Source organism: Lontra canadensis, unplaced genomic scaffold, assembly GCF_010015895.1.
Source record: "Lontra canadensis isolate GAN:19392208 unplaced genomic scaffold, GSC_riverotter_1.0 scaffold60, whole genome shotgun sequence".
NCBI classification, from domain to species: domain Eukaryota; kingdom Metazoa; phylum Chordata; class Mammalia; order Carnivora; family Mustelidae; genus Lontra; species Lontra canadensis.
Genome location: NW_022631054.1, coordinates 5,129,938 through 5,149,233, shown reverse-complemented (window position 1 = coordinate 5,149,233; position 19,296 = coordinate 5,129,938). Strand labels below are relative to the sequence as shown.

At 46.6% G+C, this 19,296-nt stretch overlaps 1 protein-coding gene across 2 annotated transcripts in view; it reads left to right on the top strand.

Moving 5' to 3' along the window:
* The window catches only part of MTF1 (metal regulatory transcription factor 1), a 35,773-nt gene extending 17,155 nt beyond the window's left edge, over positions 1–18,618 (top strand). Inside the window, exons 4-11 of one of the 2 annotated variants that reach the window (XM_032877312.1) lie at positions 550–681; positions 3,231–3,304; positions 3,755–3,891; positions 7,899–7,973; positions 12,292–12,388; positions 13,102–13,694; positions 16,676–16,736; positions 17,984–18,618. In XM_032877312.1, coding sequence (XP_032733203.1) covers positions 550–681; positions 3,231–3,304; positions 3,755–3,891; positions 7,899–7,973; positions 12,292–12,388; positions 13,102–13,694; positions 16,676–16,736; positions 17,984–18,411 — 1,597 coding nt within the window. In that variant the 3' untranslated portion in view covers positions 18,412–18,618. Of the gene's footprint in view, positions 1–549; positions 682–3,230; positions 3,305–3,754; positions 3,892–7,898; positions 7,974–12,291; positions 12,389–13,101; positions 13,695–16,672; positions 16,737–17,983 lie in introns of both variants that reach the window. The other variant, XM_032877311.1, reaches the window with a different exon arrangement.
* Positions 18,619–19,296: the final 678 nt, after the last annotated feature.

Below are 19,296 nucleotides of genomic sequence, written 5' to 3'. Positions count from 1 at the left end.
GACATACTGGCCTGGGGATTTTAATTCTTGCACTGTTGCTTCCCCTTGGCTCAGGATCTTGTCCAAAGGCTTCTGTCATTTTCTTTCCTTCATCACCTTGAAGTTAACTTCTTTCTACCACACTTTGGCCAGTTCTCTTTTACACTGTTTGTATCAGGAGACTCCTGTTAGTCTTCAACTTTGGCAAGATCTAACACTTAGGAAGCACTCACCCTGCGCTAAGCACTGTTCTGAGTGCGAATCCTCACAGCGCTGATAGGTAAGCAGAAGCGGAGAGGTTCTGTAACTGTTTGGAGGGCCCCACCCAGTAGGAAGTGGGACCAGGATTTGAGTCCTAGGCAGTTTGGCTGTACAGTCACACTCCTACCACTAAGCTACATACTTCTCTGAATTTCTCTTCAAGCAAGAAAACTGGGGATACTAGTATATTAAGGATATAGAGTTCTTAAGCCCTGGATCCTGAAGCACGTTAAGCTGACGGGGGTGGGGAGGCTCTGTCCTACATTATGTAAATGCCGGAGGGACTTTGTCTCTTGGGCTGTCTCTCAGGCTGAAAGCACATCAGAGGCTTCACACAGGGAAAACGTTTAACTGTGAATCCGAAGGCTGCAGCAAGTACTTCACCACACTCAGCGATCTGAGGAAGCACATCCGAACCCATACAGGAGAAAAGCCATTTCGGTGAGTCGAACTGCTCTCTGTTTGTCGCTGACCAGGTTGTAGCTGGATGTCTCCATGGGCCCTGACATTTTTCGAAGCAGAAAGAAAATTCCCTCTGCTAGTCCTTTGGCGGCCACAACTGACTCCTGCATACAGGAGGGAGTGGTGATGGGTTCTAAGAGCATCCTTACTCGGGACCCTAGTGATGGCCTTTCTGCCTCAGGCTTTACCTTTCTCAACAGGCATTTCTTGAAACTCACTGTGAGGCACTTTTATTGGTGCTAGAGAAATACTAAGACACATGCTCTTCTTTTGGGAACGTAGTCTGGTGAGAAAGTACTAAGTAACAGACAGTATGAGAACAAGGTGCATAGATGACCTCAAGCACACTGGAAAGGAGAGCTACCTAAATATCTAGGTGGGTAGAGGAGGAGATGAGAGGGGAGATGAAGGGTAAGAATGCAGGTTTTTTATTTTGTTGCATGTTTAGTTGTTGCCTTGTAATTCTACACACACATATAGGAGCAACCATTTTTGTTTGTATTTCAGTCTATATATATGTGTGCCCATGTGTATTGAACACATCCACGTGTAAATGTGTATGTAACCTTGAAGGAAGGATGTATATCATCTACCTTCTTCTCCGCTCACAGCATAGGGTGTGGTTCTGGGCATTCAGTAGGGGTTCAAAAACATTTTCAACAAATCTTGAAATTTTGAACAAAATGATTATATGACATTTTTAAAATAAGATGATCAGCTTGTAAGGATTCTCCCTAAATACAGTATAGATGTATTACTGAAAATTGCTCAGAAACATTGTCTCTGAAGTGTGGCAGGAGAGACTGCTGTTACATACATGGCATCACAATGCTACCTTTCCCCTCTCAAGTCACTCATCTCATCAGGATCCTTAGAATTTGTCCTTGTCTCCAGGGGCATTCACCTATTTTTTTTTTAAGATTTTATTTATTTATTTGACAGAGCAAGAGAGCACAGGCAGGGGGAACAGCAGAGGGAGAGGGAGAAGCAGACACCCCACCAAGCAGGGAGCCCAGTGCGGGACTCGATGCCAGGACCTTGAGACATGACCTGAGCTGAAGGCAGACGTCCAACCATCTGAGCCACCCAGGCATTGCATGGGGCAGTCAACTTTTTTTTTTTTTTTTTAAGATTTTATTTGTCAGAGAGAGAGAGTACAGACAAGCAGGCAGAGAGGCAAGCAGAGAGAGAGGAGGAAGCAAGCTCCCTGCCAAGCAAGGAGCCCGATGTGGGACTCGATTCCAGGACCCCAGGATCATGACCTGAGCTGAAGGCAGCGGCTTAACCAACTGAGCCACCCAGGCGTCCCGGGGCAGTCAACTCTTAAACATCAACTGAATGGAATTGTGTTTGAAAATTTAAGTTTCATTCCTGAGTCCTAGCCCCTCTAAGGCCAAGAGTATTTAGTTAGTTAGTTAGTAAGTAAGTAAATAAGTAAGCTATATGCCCAACATGGGGCTTGAACTCACAACCCCGAGATCAAGAGTCGCATGCTCTACCTATTGAGCCAGCCAGGCACCCCTAAAAGCAAGAGTATTTAGATTCTAGTTGGTTACTCTCCAGATTCTGGGAAGCTTGGGTTGCTTTTTCCCCCATAGGGTTGTTCAGGGGACTCTTAATTTTTATTCAATCACATGCATTTTTGTGATGATTGAAACTGCTAATTTTTCTTGAATATTAGATGGGAATTTAGACACATGATTATCTATAATTAAGAAGTAAAATGCTCCAGAGAAGCTTTCTCTTTAAAGAAAGAAAATATTTTGGCTTACAAGAAAATGCATTCATTCATATAAATAGTTAACTGAATGCCTGCTGTGTGGAAGAACTACAGCAGATATAGAGGACTACTTGGACCCTGCCCTCAAAGAGTTTCTAATCTAGAACTGATAACGAATGTATACCCTTAAAGATAAAAATAAGATTGGAAAGGACAGGTGCGGTAGAAGAAACACAGAGATAAGTGCCTCAGGAGTTCTCAGGAGGGAGAGATTACTTATAGCTCTGGTTATCAAGAAAGTAAAAGAGAAAAGTAGATCTTGACACTGAAGATTATAAATAAGTCATAATGGCCATTATACATGACATATTGTGTGGTCAGAGTAATTGGGACTGGTTTTGTTTTAGTGTTGTGTTTTAGGCTTCCTGCCTATGTGAGAGCTCCTGTACCCACCATTGACATTCCTAGTATTCCACTGGTAGTAGATTTTCTGTATCAGCTCTGATCGGCAATAGAATTCTGTTAAGTAATTCATCAAAAGGCTTTCATTGTCAGAGCTCTCAACAGGTGACTTACTTGTAGGACAAGAAATATTTATCCTGGACCATCAGTTTCCTCTGTTCCCAGATCCGTCACTTTTTCCAGCGACCTGTCTTCATTTCCCATCTCTAAAATCAATTTCCTCGATCAGATCTCTGTGTTCTGAACATGTGTTTTAGTTTGAGCTTGTATTTATAAGAGATGTTGAAGATAAAAGACGTATTTCCCATATGACTGCTGTTTCTTTTTGCTTAAACAACTTCCTTAGGTGTGATCATGATGGCTGTGGGAAAGCATTTGCAGCAAGCCACCACCTTAAAACTCACGTCCGTACACATACTGGTGAGTTTAGGCTGATTTGTAGTTTTTCTTTTAAACTTTGTCAAGCCAGTAAATATCTGTGTTTCTCTCGGGACCTGTAGAGCTTCCTGGACGGAGCAAACCTAATCAGCTTAGCCTTCACCTATAACGTTTGAGTTTCTTTCAGAGGGAAAAAGATCTAAAGGTTGGACTCAGGAATCCAACCTTAACAAGTGAAATAAGTGCAGAGATTCTCAGAAGAACCTGTGGTGGGGGGAAATGAATCGTCTCTTTAAACTTGCCAGGGGCAAGCTATGTTTACTCTACATTCAGTTTTAGGACTGGGATGGTTAACATGTAACTTGTCCAACTTGTAACAACTGTTACCTGAACCCTCACAGGAATACTTACTTCTCTGTGTAGGGAAAAGTAGATGTCTGAATCGAGTGAAATGACTATTGGAAATATTAACACTATTTGTCATTCTTGCAGGTGAAAGACCCTTTTTCTGCCCCAGTAATGGCTGTGAGAAAACATTCAGCACTCAGTACAGTCTCAAAAGTCACATGAAAGGTCACGACAATAAAGGACACTCATACAATGCACTTCCAAATCACAATGGATCAGAGGTGCGTGGTGTTTTGTTTCTTGTTTTGATCTGGGCAACACAGAACAGCAACAGTTGTTTGTGTATCAAAATAAAATGTCAAAAAGTCTTCTCTGTGTATCCGACAGTGAGAGGGAAGAAGTCAGGGTCAAGATCTGTGTCTTTGTGATGGGATGGTGCAAGCTGGCAATTTCACCAGGCGCCCTGTGCTTCAGCTTTTGATTTGGCTCTGCCTCCTTCCCATCAGATACGGTGCAAGAGGCACCTTGTAACCAGAGGTCTCACGTGGGTCAGCCAGATGCTCTACAAGTGTCTTATCTTCTCACTTGTGTTTGTGAAACATCTGTACTTGAGTTTGAAATGCAAATTAAAGCTTTGCTTCATACATCTGTTTAATCTGTCACTGGAGAACCAGGCAGAATCTGGAAAATTTCTTGCCCTTTTGAATTGTCTGTAGGCCAAAAGGTTTGAGAGCCACTGATGGGAGGTACTGAACTCCAGAGCTTTCTCTGCAGAGTTTTAGACAGTTGGTCTGTTCTTTGCGAAGCCCATCTACTGTATTTTCTTCTCTGCAGCTTCATTCTGGAGAAGTCCTGGGAGAAATTTGCTGTTTTTACTTCTTCTTCTTCTTCTTTTTTTTTTTTTTAAAGATTTATTTATTTGAGGGGGGGAGAGAGAGAACAAGCACATGGGGAGAGGGAGAGAAGCAAACTCCACTAAGTGTGGAGCCCGACATGGGGCTCAGTCTCACAACCCTGAGATCACGACCCAAGCCGAAATCAAGAGTCAGATGTTTAACTGACCGAGCCACCCTACTGTTTTTACTTCTAACATATTGGGCACTTATGTATATCTTTTAAACCTAGGAAGTGAGTATTATTATTATCTTAACTATTTCATAGATAGAGGAACTGAACCACACGGACCTCCTTTTGAAAAATGAGGTTTTTACTTAAAATAGGTAATATCTTTTGGTTTGGGGAGAGACCGCATAAATTCTGTGGTTTCCAATTTTTTTTTTTCAAAGGGTTTTTTTTTTTTTGGTTTTTTTTTTTTAAAGATTTCATTTATTTATTTGACTGACACAAGAGATCACAAGTAGGCAGAGAGGCAGGCAGAGAGAGAGGAAGGGAAGCAGGCTTCCCGCTGAGCAGAGACCCCGATGCAGCGCTCCATCCCAGGACCCTGAGATCATGACCTGAGCTGAAGGCAGAGGCTTTAACCCACTGAGCCACCCAGGCGCCCCTGGTTTCCAATTGTTAAACAGCAAAGGATCCCTTCAAACCTGTTCTGCCCCTGTATCTTACTAGTAATAATAACTAGCATTCCCTGAGTGTTTACCTTGTGCTGCATTCAGTGCTAAGTGCTTTTACATGGATGGTGTCACTCACGAGCTCTGCAAGGTCAGTACTGTTATTAGCCCCACATTACCGATAATGAAACTTTTGAGGCAAGGAGAAATTAAATGACTTGCCTGAGTATCCAAAGCTTGTAATTACTCTGATTTAACAGGCAGTCTGCTTCCAGAGCCTGGTTCTTGACCCCTGTGTGGTGAGAGGCAAAATAACATTAGCTGTGAAGGCTGTGGCCTGTGGAGCTCAGCTGCCTGAATTCAGATCCAAGCTCTGCTACTGATCAGATGGATGCCCTTTGGCAACTGGCTTCTTTGTGCCTCAGTTTCTTCTTCTGGAAAACCACATAAAAATATTAAGATCTGAGAGTCTTTGTCTACTAAGCTGCCTGTATTAAGTTGTGATCAGTCTTGTTCATGTGACAGTCAGAGGACAGTTTAATTGGTGATAGCCCCTAAGCACTGGGACCCCCCTCCCCAGACCCCCCAGTGCATGGTGCTCAGGTCTCGTTTTCTCTGGGTTGCAGCTCATTCCCCAGTAGAGGGAAGCTCCTGTTGTCGCAGGCTTTCAGAGCCATCGAGATTGTCTCTGAGTCCTAAATAAAGATCTCCAGCCTGGATCTCTGACACAGACAGTCCCCACTTAGGATGGTTTGATTTTATGGTGTAAAAGTGATACGCATTCAGTACAAACCGTACTTTGAAACTTGATTTGACTCTTGTCCCGGTCTAACAGTAGGCTAGGCTGCATGATCCTATATGATCCACAGCCCCCGGTCAGTCTGCGATTATCAGGGTAACCAGCTGGTAACATTTCCAACTATTCCAGACCCATTCAACCGGTCTGTTTTTTTCCCTTTCAGTACAGTATTCAGTCGGTTACAGGAGCTAGTCAACGCTGTTATAAAATCAGCTTTGTGTTAAATTATTTTGCCCGACTATAGGCTAACGTAAGTGTTCTGAGCCTGTTTCAGGTAGGTTAGGCTAAGCTGTGATGTTTGGAAGATTAGGTGTTCAGTGCATTTTCGACTTAGGCTGAGTTTATCAGGATATAGCTACGCTGTAAGTTGAGAAAGATCAATATTTTCAGCCTCCCTCCTCAACCCAGAAAACATCAGTCTTCTCAAATTTCATATGTCCAAACCTCTTCCACCCATAGGTCCCCACCTTAGTAAATGGTACCTCTGTGTTTTTAGTGGCATAGGCCGAAAGTCTTGGAGTCGTTCTTGATACCTCTTTTTTTCCCCTCAGATCCCATACCTGCCAGCAAAATGTCAGCTCGACCATGCGAATATATATAGAATCTGATCACTTCTGATAACTTTGTTCAGGCCACTGTCACCTTTTGTCTCGATTACTACAGTAACCACTAAATGATCTTCCTCACACCTTTCCCCTTCTCCCCACTCCTACTCTGCCCTGACACAGACTGGTTTACATATTTCACCCAGAGCAATCTTTCTAAACCATAAATAATGTCTGTCCTCCGTTCATAACTCTCCAGTAGCTTCTTGCATCACTTAGAGCAAAAGTCAGTCAGAATCTTACAGTGGCCTATGAAGTCATTTCTCTTGGTCACTTCTCTGGCCTCATTTGCTTCTCTTCCTCTCACTTTAGCTCTACTGTCCTCTTTGTGGTGCCTTGAACAAGGGAAGCCCATTCCTGCCTCTGGGCCTTTGTACTTATACCCTCTGCTTGGAACACTTTTCCCAGATATGTGCCTGGCTCGTGCTGTCTTTCCCTCAGTATTTGCCCAAATGCTAGCTTATCTAAGAGGCCTCCCCTGATTTAATAAGAAGGCACCTCCTGCCCTGGCATTCCCTGTTTCCTTTATCCTCCATAAACTTAGCATCATCTTTGGGGATTTTGTCACACACCCCCACCACAACCCCCAAATGTAAGCTCTCTGGTGGCGGGGACTTGTTTGTTCAGTATCGTAGCCCTTGGCCTGGAACAGTGCCTCATACGTAGTAGATGCTCAGTGACTATTTGTTGATTGTATGTATGAATGGAAACATTTGACCCATGTGGTAATAAGTAGGGTTCCCACTCAAAGTATGTGAATCGCAGCTGGCATTCTAGGAATCCAGAGTTCAGAGTTAGCCTAGGCCGCTGTATTTGGAAGTAAATCCTCAGCACTACTGAGTTAGGAATCCCTGAGATGCTGGGAACACAGTGATACAGAGGAAGATGGCGTTCCCTTCAGAAGCACTGGGTTTGTGTTCTGCTAATTAGCTGTGTGATTTTGGACAGTTCACTGTCAGTCTTAGCATTGATTTTCTCATACTTAAAATGGGAATATAAAATAATACTTCAGGTTCATATGAATAGCAAGTCAGGCCATGTGAAATTGCTTTATAAATGAGAAGACCAATTACACAAATACTATTAATTTCATATTATTACAACTTTTGTTCCTCTGGAGCCTGAGTCATGAGACAATTCTTAAACTCATCTATTAACCACCTTTAAGAAATATAAGACAGTCTTCTAAGAATATCAGGATTTTAAAAATTAAAATAATTCACATAGCCCTTCGGATGTTTTTTACCTTTCCAAGTAACAAATCTTGACATTTGCAACCATAGGGACATTGTGATCGAGTGTTTTATACATGCTATGCTACTATAAATCTTAATTCTTTTTGTTACTCAATAAGAACTTTTTGTCTTTCACAGGATACAAATCACTCACTTTGTCTGAGTGATTTGAGCCTTCTGTCCACAGATTCTGAACTGCGAGAAAATTCTACAGTAAGTGTACCTGTGATACGGGTATGAGAAAAACAAGTGCAAGAATTGAGCACACCCCTTTGGTGGGAAAATTGAGGGAGGCCAGCCTTTGGAGTCTTCCAGATTTGGTTGCAATCCAGTTAGTTTAGGGCTGTTTTGATTTTATTTCCCGATAGAGCCCTCATGGGAAAGGTTGTACTCTCTGATGTCTAATGCCTTTTGACCCATGTCACTCACTCGATAACCTCTGTCTTTCTTTTATTCACTTAGCAAATACTTACTGAGTGCCTAGTCCATCAGGTAGTGTGCTGGTATGAGCTCGTTGGGGTAAAAAAGTAAGTGTGGTCTGTCCTTGAGGAGTTTAAAATTAGTCCAATATAAGGGGAGAGCCAGAATTCACCAGAACTCCAGTTTGCAGGCTTTCTCAAGCCCTGCTGATGTGACTGGAGTCCGTCTTTGTCTGTCTTTGAGCTCACTCACTGCATTGAGGTCCTGAGGGAGCCTTCTCTCTGAGCCTCTTCTAAAGGACAACCCCGCTGTCTCTTGATCTGGTGGCTTCAGTTGACTCTGTGTGGAATTCCCCTGCCATTCCCGTGGCTTGGTGATGTGCCTTGCAGGCCACTGTATGAAGGCCTAGCTTATGCTCCATGAGGATCTGCACTTTGCTGTGTCACCAACTGGGTTGTTATGGGTGCATTGTTTGACGTTTTTCTATGGTAAATAAACATAGCTTAAGTTAGATTTTCTATGAGTATTTGCCTAAGTAAGAAGGAATCAACATGACAGGAGGTATTTGAGCAGAAACGGAAAGACTCAGGAGTGCCGTGAAACGTGTGCAGGTTCTCAGAGTGTGTCAGTGGGGTCCTCTGCGCTTCTGATGCCAGGCTTCTTGGGCCTCACCCCAAGCCTGCTTCGTCAGTATCCTCTGGGAGTGGCATCTGACACTGCGTTTTTTTATCTAAGCACCCCAAGGCTTGGGTTCTTCTGGTAATGGCAGAGTTGCTCTTATCAGACCAACCCCCCATGGGAAACAACTCCATATGCTGAGCAGATGATCAGGAACAGCTACTTGAAGGCACCAAAGGGCAGCCCCCAAACAGGCAGAGGTAAAAGCTTGGAAGAAGGAGCCACATGGACAACGGCAAAGGCCCTAGATATGTTCTCGAGTTTACGGCTTATCAGCCTCAGGGCAAGCCCCAGGTGACACCAGACAAGATGGCTAAAGCTCGGTAAACATGCAGGCTCACTGGCTGGCTAACCAGAGGACAGAGCTCAGAGCTACCACAGCAGCACCTGGAAGATGAAGGGGGGAATAGCCTGGAAAGTGAAGAGCCACAGAGTGGGAACCCCAAGCTCTGTGTATAAACTGGTCACATCTCTAGTTGACCCCCGAACTGGGCATGTGTGAGACAGACCCTCAGCAGCCCAGCTGGGGCAAAGAACTGGATGAAGAGAAGGCTGCTCTCCCCCACAGGGAACACCGAGTTTGCCATCGGAGCACAGCCAGATCCACAGAATCGTCAAGCCGACAGTCTCTACAACATACCGTTTACAGTGTCCTGGGTAATCCCAAATTAGTACACGTAAGAAAGAGGAAGACATTTTTTTTAAGTTCATTTCTTTAAGCAATTTCTACACCCACCATGGGGCTTAAACTCACGACCCCAAGATCAAGAGCCACAGGCTCCACTTACCGAGCGAGCCAGGTGCCCCAGTAAACAAGGCTTTCTGAGTAGCTCCTTCGTGCTCAAGGAACATGCTTGTAATAATTGAATAAACAGGAAATCTCAGCAGAGAAATAGAAACTATAAAAAGTGCACCAAATGGAAATTCCGGAACTGAAAATATATCTGAAACAAAAAATGCACTGGATGGGCTTAACAGCAGATTGGAAATGACAGAAGAGAGAACCAGTTAAATTGAAGACCGAGCAATAGAAATGAACCAATCTGAAAAACAAAGAAAGACGCTAAATAAGCGCTTCATGTGATTTTTATGCCTCTTCGCATTTCAGAGCTAATAGTCTAAGATGAAGTTTCTGTGCCAGAGGCCTTGATGCCCTCTGAGTTGGGGAACCTAAGATTTGGGGGTATAATAGCACTTTAATCTCAGAGGTTGTATTAAATGATTTGTTTAGGAGTCTACTCCCTGACCAGGGCCATGATCTAGGACTAAAGAGCTTTCTGGAGCCCTGGGGTCATCAGGTGAGGAATCCTGGTATGGAGGGACATTAAGTACTTGTTAAAAAGAAAAAAAGCCTTTTCTACCACAGTTGACGTTGGCAAGACAGAGGCTCTGTCCCTTGGGGTCAAATTACATAGTGTGCCCTCACCACCCATCATTTACTCCAGAATTGGAAATAGTCTCATTTTTATTCTTTCATTCTAAGCCACAATTCTTAAAGTAATAGAATTAATTTGCCTTTTTTTTTTAAATTAATTTGCTTTGTTCTGCTTTAAAAAAGAATGATGAATTGTTAATACCAAATGACACGTTCTGACGAAGTCCTTCTTTTCTTGGTTTCTGGACAGCCATATGTGTGTGTGGGTCCCCGACGTGAGCTTCGGTTTGCTCAGGTCTTTCATTAAAGGAGGGTTGAAGCGCCTAGGGAACGGTGCTCTGGACCTCTTGGATCTAGAGCTTCAGGCTCCATCCTGGTCCTAGACAGCTCCCAGGGTTCTTTGTCTCTCTGAGCCAGGCCCCAGAGGCTCAGCCTATTGTGGTCTCCTCTCCAAAGGAGCTGCTCAAACTCACTCTGTCCCCAGGGTTTGTATCCTGAGGCCTGGCAGTGGCTGAGTCACAGGCACTTCAGCACTTTTTTGGGTTTTTTTTTAATTTAAAATAGTTTTTATTGAAGTGTAATATACATACAGAAAAGTACACCAATCACAAATATGCAGCTTAATGAATGATCACAATTCATCACATAGATGTAACTAGCACCCAACTCAAGAAATAGAACATTCTCAGCATCCCTGAAGCCTCCCACCCTCCATGCCCATTAACAGCTCTTACCTCTCCCTAAGGATAACTTCTATCCCAACTTGGCCCCTCTTGGCTCACATGGGTGGTTTCATCTCGAGGACCTCTAGGCTGCTGGACAGTTCCGCTCACCACACTTGCCCAGGCCCAGAGTGATCCTTCCCCCTCCCAGAAGCAGAGTTGTTACAAAATGACCTTTAAACACGAGTTGGCACTGACGCAAAACATGGCCTGAAGATGGGTTTTGTTTGGTCTGTACAGTGCTTTGTTTTCGGTTACTTGCTTTTAATTACAAACCAGTAGATTTCACATGAAAATCCACATTTCAGACCATTCTTGAGCTCCGGAAGTCCCCAGTCTGCACTTCATAGGGCAGTGTTCCTCTGAAGCCCTTGAGGTGCCGGGGGCACACACTCCCCAGTTTGCCCCAACCTCCTGTCCCCGCTGCCCTGGCTTCATGACTTCTGTTATCTGCCTGCTCTCCTGGAGGCACTTGCCTCTGTCCCTCCTGCCCTACTAGCTGTGGGGCAGAGGCAGACTGGAGGGAGAAGAATTGCTGTCCCCTCCCCCTCACCACAGAGAAGCCTGGAGATGGCCATTTTATTTGGTGCCCATCAGGAGTCAGACCCTTAGGGCATTATATGTTTTTTGCCCCCCCCCCCCGCCACATTTTATCTTTTTAAAAAATGTCTCTGACGTTTTCTTAATTACAAAGAAACTTGCAGTGACAAACAATAGTGAGTATAAGGTGATAACTACTGTCTCTCATGAAAGGTTTCTTTTATTGCCTGATTTGTCGCCATGCATACCTGTTAGACTTCCATAGGTTTTATGTAATGACCTTCAAGGTGATATTCACAGTACATTATTATTACATGAGAAGAGCAGGTTGCAGGTAATAGATATTATACAATCCCATTTTTACGTAGGATTTGGTCTTCTTTTAGGGCAGGGGTCAGGAAGCTCCTTTTTTGGAAAGGGCTGGATAGTAAATATTTTTGGCTCTGCGGACCATAGAGTCTCTGACAAAACTCAGCTGTGCCGTCAGAGCATGAAAGGAGCATGGAGATAAATGAGCCAAGCATGCATCATTCCAGTAAAACTTAATTTCCCAAAACGGACACGCAGCCTACAAGTCATAGTTTGTGGGCTCCTGTTTTAGAGTATCTGAGGACCCAAATCGCCAGTGTCTGAGGTTTAGGGAACTAGATGTCACCTTGGAAAGGGAGAAGTTAGAAAAAAGAAACATAACAAAAAAGATCATTCTAGTTCTGCTTCTGTGTGTTCTGTCCCAGTGAAAAATTGCCTCAGGGTGACAAGCCTCACATCTCTGTCTGTCTCTGTCTGTCAATCACAGGGCCAGGACCTTAGCACAATTTCACCAGCAATCATCTTCGAATCTATGTTCCAGAATTCCGATGACACGGCAATTCAGGAAGATCCTCAACAGACAGGTTTGTGCCATAGTCTCTCTTCCTGCTCACGTCTCGGCACCGGGTAAGGGAGTCCCCCTCGGTGACACACCGCGGCAGGCGCCGTGAAGTAGATTTCAGTTCCCTTGAACAACACACGCATTTGGTGAGGGGTCTAGGAAGTATGAGCCTTTTGTTTGGTTGCATCTTTTTCTCTCCTTCCCTCAGCAAGAGTCTCCTTGAGGGCCTACTTTCCCTAGCCCTTCAAAAGAAGAGGGTCGTCTTCAAAAGCTCTTGTTGGCTTTCAGAAGCAGGAGGAGCTGTGAGCTCGCTCTTCTGAAGCGCCACTGTGCTCGCGAGCGGGCAGGATCCATGAACAGCCTCAGATGCCTAGATCCTTCTGTGTTTGAATGAAAATCTGTCCCTGAAGCCTCACAGCAGTCAGAAAGCGTGTTCGCTGGTTATGCCAAAAGGGGATGTCTAGTCTCTTTTCCAGAAAAGCCTTAGAATTTTTTTTTTTTGGATGGTGAAGCCCATACTAGCTCTTCACATGTAGAAAGCGAGGTTGGTCTCGAAGCCTGCTGCTTCGGCCGGAGGGGTCGTTAAAGGGAGCGCAGGAGGCCGGCCTTCTGGGAACGAAGCTCTTGGCTCTAACGGACTTCAGCTCTCTTTGGTGTCGCCATGATGACTGTGTTTTTGTGGCTCCTGTAAGGCTTGGGATATGTATATATGTTTCTATTTCTTTTTCTTGCCAGCTGCCTTGATTGAAAGTTTTAATGGTGATGCAGAGTCAGTCAGTGATGTTCCGCCATCCACAGGAAATTCAGCATCTTTATCTCTCCCGCTTGTACTGCAGCCTGGCCTGTCCGAGCCACCGCAGCCTCTGCTACCAGCCTCAGCACCGTCAGCTCCTCCGCCTGCTCCTTCCCTAGGAACTGGTTCCCGGCAAGCTGCCTTTGGCCACCCCTCTGCTCTCTTCCAACCTCCAGAAGTGCCTGTCCCCCACAGCACACAGTTCGCTGCTAATCATCAAGAGTTTCTCCCGCACCCTCAGGCCCCGCAGCCCATCGTACCCGGACTCTCTGTCGTTGCCGGGCCTGCGGCGGCGGCGCCAACACCACCGGCCGTGGCGGCACCGCCCCAGTCCCAAAGTACTACTGAGCCCCTGCCGGCCATGGTCCAGACCCTGCCCCTGGGCGCCAACTCTGTCCTGACTCACAATCCCACGATCACCATCACCCCGACGCCCAGCACAGCCATCCTGCAGTCCAGCCTGGTCATGGGAGAACAGAACCTACAGTGGATCTTAAATGGTGCCACCAGTTCACCGCAAAACCAGGACCAAATTGTAAGTACTGTGTCTGAACGGATCCGGTGGGGTGAAGCGTCTGTCCGCAGAGGACACGTTCCCAGGTTTCGCTTCAGAAAGGAACACGGTCATCGTATCGGCCCTGAAACCTGTGATCTGACCTCTTGGCCTTGTCCCCATGAGCGAGTGGTAGAAATCCGGAGAATGCCATGATGCAGACCCGCAGTAGGGAAGCAGAGGACAAGCCCTCCTGTTCTGCCAGGCGGCAGCAGGCTCATGAACGAAGATCCCATCTGCGGTGTCACGGCACCCTCTAGGAGAGCAGAGCAGTCAGCGGACTGCAGAGGCCCAAGAACGACTTAGGAAACCGGGGTCTTCTCCAAGGCGGAGTCAGACTGATGTGCAGGGATGGTCAGACCCCATCAGGTGGAAAGCACAGCTGTGGCCAGGTCAGACAGAGAATCTGTGCTCCCAGGGCCTCCTTGAGAGCCGGTTTCTACAGAAGTGTTTCGTTTTGATGATGAAGGAAGTGACTTGGTCACTCAAATATATTTTTGAGGGCCTGGGCTTTTTTTTTTTTTTTTTTAAAGATTGTATTTATTTATTTGAAGGAGTGAGCGAGAAGGAGAGCGAGCGAGCATAGGAGCAGGGGCAGAGGGAGAGGGAGGGGGAGAAGCAGGCTCCCCTACTGAGCGGAGGCTCCATCCCAGGACCCTGGGATCGTGACTGGAACCAAAGGCAGACACTTAACCGAATGAGCCCCCTGGGCACCCCGAGGGCCTGGTATTTACCAGGTACCGTGCATGATACTTTTAGGGATACAGAAGAGTGGAAACCATGAACTCTTTTTCATGAAAACTTAACATTTTAGTTAAAGAGGCTAAAATGCCTCAAAGTTGACATCACCAGTAGGGAAAGGGCCAAATAATAATAAAAATGGTAATAAAAAAATAACAGCAGTGATTTATTGAACCCTTACTATGTATAAGGGCTCTCTGTGCTGATTAAGCACTTTTTGAAATTGAAGGTCTGACATGTGCCAGTTGTTACCTTATGTACGTTATTCTTAGATTTTTTTTTTTTTTTAGATTTTATGGAACAGGTGGTACAGAGAATTTCTGTGCACTCTCTGGCCACCGGCCCTCGGCCACCACCACCCAGTTTGCTATGTTAGTGACATCTTGCATTAGTCTGGCACATTTGTTACAACTGGTGAATCGGTATCAATATATTACTACTAACCAAAGTCCATCGTTTACATTAGGGCCTACTCTGTGTGTGCACCGTTCTGTGGGTTTTGACAAACGCATGATGTCACGTGTCTCCCATTACTGTATTCAGAGTAGATTCAACACCCTAAAACTCCCTATTCTTCACTTATTTGTCCCGTTCCCCTCTCCCTTAGCAACCACTGATATTTTCAGTCTCTAGATGTCTGTATGTCTGAATGTCACCAAAACTAAGCACTTTTCAGTGCATTGCTCATTTAATCACAGTAATCCTAAGAGGTAGGTATGATTTTACCAATGGAGAGCTGAGGCCCAGAGAAGTTAAGTGACTAGCTCAAGGTCACACACCTCATTAAGTGGGAAGGCTGCGATTTGAGCATAGACAGCTTGGTCTCAGAGCCTGTGCTCCTGACTACTACATCGTGCTGCCAGATGAGGGGTGCAGAGGATCGGGACTTGTTGGGTAGCCATCCAGGGCAGGTGAGCCTTGAGTTAAGAGGAGGAAATAGATGGAGAAAATGACGTACTAAGTCGGAGAATGCCAGGGTGGATGTATGATGCCGTCGAACTGGAAGGGTAGTCTGGGGCTAAACAGCGAGACCAGAGTGTTCGGATTCCATAGATCAGGTGCCAGGAACCTCTGGAGGCCACCTGATTCCATGTTTAGAGTGCCAGAGTCACTGGAAAGGCCTTTCTGGTGTCGTAATCCAATCTGCTCATGTCATTTTTACTTGTTTTTTTTTTTTTTTTTTTTTTTCCTGCATCTGCCCTGGGGAGCTGCGTGGGGCCGGTGTCATTCCTTTTCCATACAATTCATTTTTGTGTATTTAAATATCGGTCTCATTTTTCCACCGTTATTTTAGTGTCAGCTCCTATAACTTAGCCAGAAGCTCTCACATTCCTCCTAGACTCAGCCTAGAGGGACGCTCCCCGTCCCCCGACAAAAGAGATAAAGTACAAAGCCTTTCTAAGGTAACTACTAGAAGAAAACAGAAATCCTGTAGCCAGTGTAATAGGAAGTATTACCACAGTGGAAGGGGTGGCCTCTGGGCCTGACTTGTGGTCCGCCTCATAGAACGTAAATTGCTCATGTTTGCTGCGGGCTTACCACGTCCTGCAGGCTTCACACGCCTCCTCTCATTTCGCCTTCACAGGGGCCCTCTGGAAGGTCCTTTGGTTATTATTCCCATTTTACAGATGAGGAAACTGAGACTTTAAGAAAAATCACTTACCTGCCCTCAACAACTAAGAAGTGGTGGGGCTTGAACTTGAGGCCAGAGCCCACCCTGGAGCTGCTACCCTGTGCAGCTTACAGCACACCTCATGGGGCTCTTCTACCAGTGAGAGGACGTCTTAGCCGGTCCTTAGCATGCAGGTTGATCCTTGACGAGACAAAAGAACTTTCCAGCCTCACAGAAGTATTGGGGTGTAGTGGCAGTGGAGACCCTGTAGGGAAGCTAGCCCTGGGGTTCCCTGTGAGAAGACCCCAGCTTAAGCAAAGCAACCTTGGCAGAGCCTTTGGGTGGATAGAACCCACTAGATTGGGCAGCTGGGATACAGCCAAGTAGTAAGGGACAAAGCCGGCTGCACCATCAGCACTGAATGTCAAACAGTGCAGTGACCTCATGTCAGAGCACAAACAAAACATCACTCAGTGCAAAAATCCTTGAACACTGAGGCTTTTCTGTCCTCTTGGATGACCAGTACAATCAGGCAGGCTTCAGGTCCTTGGAGATCTGCCATACATGAGTGGCCATAAATGTGATTTTTTTTTTTCTTCCTCCCCAGCAGCAAGCATCTAAAGTCGAGAAGGTGTTTTTTACCACGGCAGTACCAGTAGCCAGTAGCACAGGTATGTAACTGTATGGGGGCTTTAAAAGCACGTCAGCTCTCGGGGCCCCTTGAGGCAGAGTTCATTGTTACTTTGCCCCAGTTTTTAAAACCTCACATTTGTCACATTGTATTGTTCATAAGTTAGCACACTTACGGCATAAATAACCACATCTAACATTCCTTAGGGAGTAGTGGTTCTTTGCCTCTCAGATACAGCTTTTAAGTGTAACCAGAAGAAAGTCTGACTCACAGTTAATGCCGAAGAGGGCGGCTGTTAATTCACTGGAATCTTTTCTAATTACAGTAATGAAGAAATAGCATCTGGGTCAGAGACTCATACAGAGCGAAAAGTTCCTTTTTTTTTTTTTTTTTCAAACTATCTTATAGATTAAGAAACGGGGCCCTGAAAGATGAAATGACTCCTCCGGAGTCCTAAGAGAGTTTGTGGCCAGAGTCAGAGCCCTGGTTCTCAGGCTCCTGACTTCTACTCTCTTCTCCTGCCTCCCTGGCCTCTAGTTTTTTTGAGACACACACAGCCTGATTGCGGAGTGTGCGTGTGCAGAGCACACAGACACGCAAAAAAGAGCAGGCACATGCGTGAGCACAAGGCTGGCAGTGTACAGGGGGAAACCCCTCCCCCACTGTGTGTGCAAGACTGGGATGCGAGAGTGAGCAAGAGGGTGTTCAGGAGCTCGGTCCTAGGCAGGGGGGACTCAGGCCACGCATCTCACGCGGTGTGGAGAGAGGTGTGAAGGAAGGTGGGAGCTCCTGGCACACAGACAGGAAGCTGGTGGGCCGGCTGCCCTGGGCCAGCCCTAGGTGGGAGCCTGCGGGCATCCCAGGCTGGCAGCCTCAGGAGAGGGGATGAGCTGGGTCTTCAGGGAGAAGAAGAGTAAGTTCTCCAGAAAAACAGCCCTCTGTGGGGAGTTTAGGCAGAAGGAAGAGCCCAGAGTCCCAGAGGTATGAAGAACATGTCAGGGAAAGGGAGGCATCTGCTGTGGCTGGCATGGAGGGTACCAGGGAGAATGGCCAGAAACAAAGCTGGAGGTACAGGGTCATCTAGATGGTCTGAGTGCCTTTCTGAGGAAAAGGGACTTTGCCTTGGAGGGGATGGGGAGTGTCAGACAGAACGAAGCCTGGAGCATGGCATCCTCCCCACGGTTCTTGCCTCCGTGGCCCTCAGCGCTCACCTAGTCTGTACCCCCCTGTCCCTCACGCCCCTGCCTGCGGCTACTTGAGGAGCAGTGTCTCTTGCCTCTCTCACAGGGAGCTCTGTACAGCAGATTGGCCTCAGTGTTCCTGTGATCATCATCAAACAAGAGGAGGCATGTCAGTGTCAGTGCGCGTGCCGGGACTCTGCCAAGGAGCGGGCGGCGGGCAGGAGGAAGGGCTGTTCTTCCCCACCCCCTGCAGAACCGAGCCCCCAGCCTCCTGACGGGCCCAGCCTGAAGCTACCACCACAGACTTTTTCCTCGCCCCCTGACCCCCTGTCGACATCCTCCGCTGTACCCTCTTCCTGTGAGCAAAGCAGACAAGCCGAGACTCCTTCAGACCCTCAGACAGAAACGTTAAGTGCCATGGATGTGTCAGAGTTTTTGTCCCTCCAGAGCCTGGACACCCCGTCCAATCTGATTCCCATTGAAGCACTACTGCAGGGCGAGGAGGAGATGGGCCTGACCAGCTTCTCCAAGTGAAAGGGCCACATGCGCTCACCTCCAAGAAAGGAGGAGTGAGCGGGAGGCGGAAGGGCTGGTGCCTGCCTCACTGGGGGTGGGTCAGCAGTTCAAAGGATGAAGAAATCTACTGTTTGAAATCCTCACCTTTCAGACGTATTTTCTTTAGTCATACCCCAGGAGCATCCATTTTAAGGAACTGATCTTTGGAAAAAAAAAAAAAACAAAACCCAACAAAAAAAAAACAAACAAAAAAAGCTAAGTTATAAATGAACTGTTTGGCTGCACTGTATGTCACTTTTGCTTATTGTCATGTGAACTTGGAAACTAAGGTTACTCGTATGCATAAACATTCGAAATGAAAGGGTGTGGCTTCCATCAGTCTGATGCTGCCCATGACTTGCACTCGGGTCTCTGTGGTTTGGGCAGCAGAGTTCAGTGGGTCGGGTGTTGCTCCTCCCTCCCTGTGCGTCTTTTGAGTCTGAGGCCGCAGCTGGCCTGGATGGCCAGACCCTGGCTTCATCAGAGGGGGCAATGCCAAGGCAGGTCAGACAGCCGTGAGCCAGACAGGGACCGGGTGAGGTGGTTTTGTTGTTTGCTGTTGGTGTCGGTGGAGCTCAGGGTGGCTGTGGCAGGTGTCCCCCAGCAGCTGGCTGCAGGCCGGTGGGTAGTGAAAAACCTGGCCTGAGGCTGTGTGGTGGATCAGGTTCTCTGGGGGTCCCTGGAAGAGCTGTTGACTGCTGTCTGTCAGTGCGTGTGCAGAGCAGGCTCTAGCCACGTCATCCCAGTCTTTGCCTTCCTGGTTCTTTGCCTCTCTTGGTTGGCGGCCAGGGCTTGCAGATCGCAGTGAATTTTTCCTGGGGAACCTCCCTGTTTCCTCCTAGAGTGGACATGTGGCTTATGGCC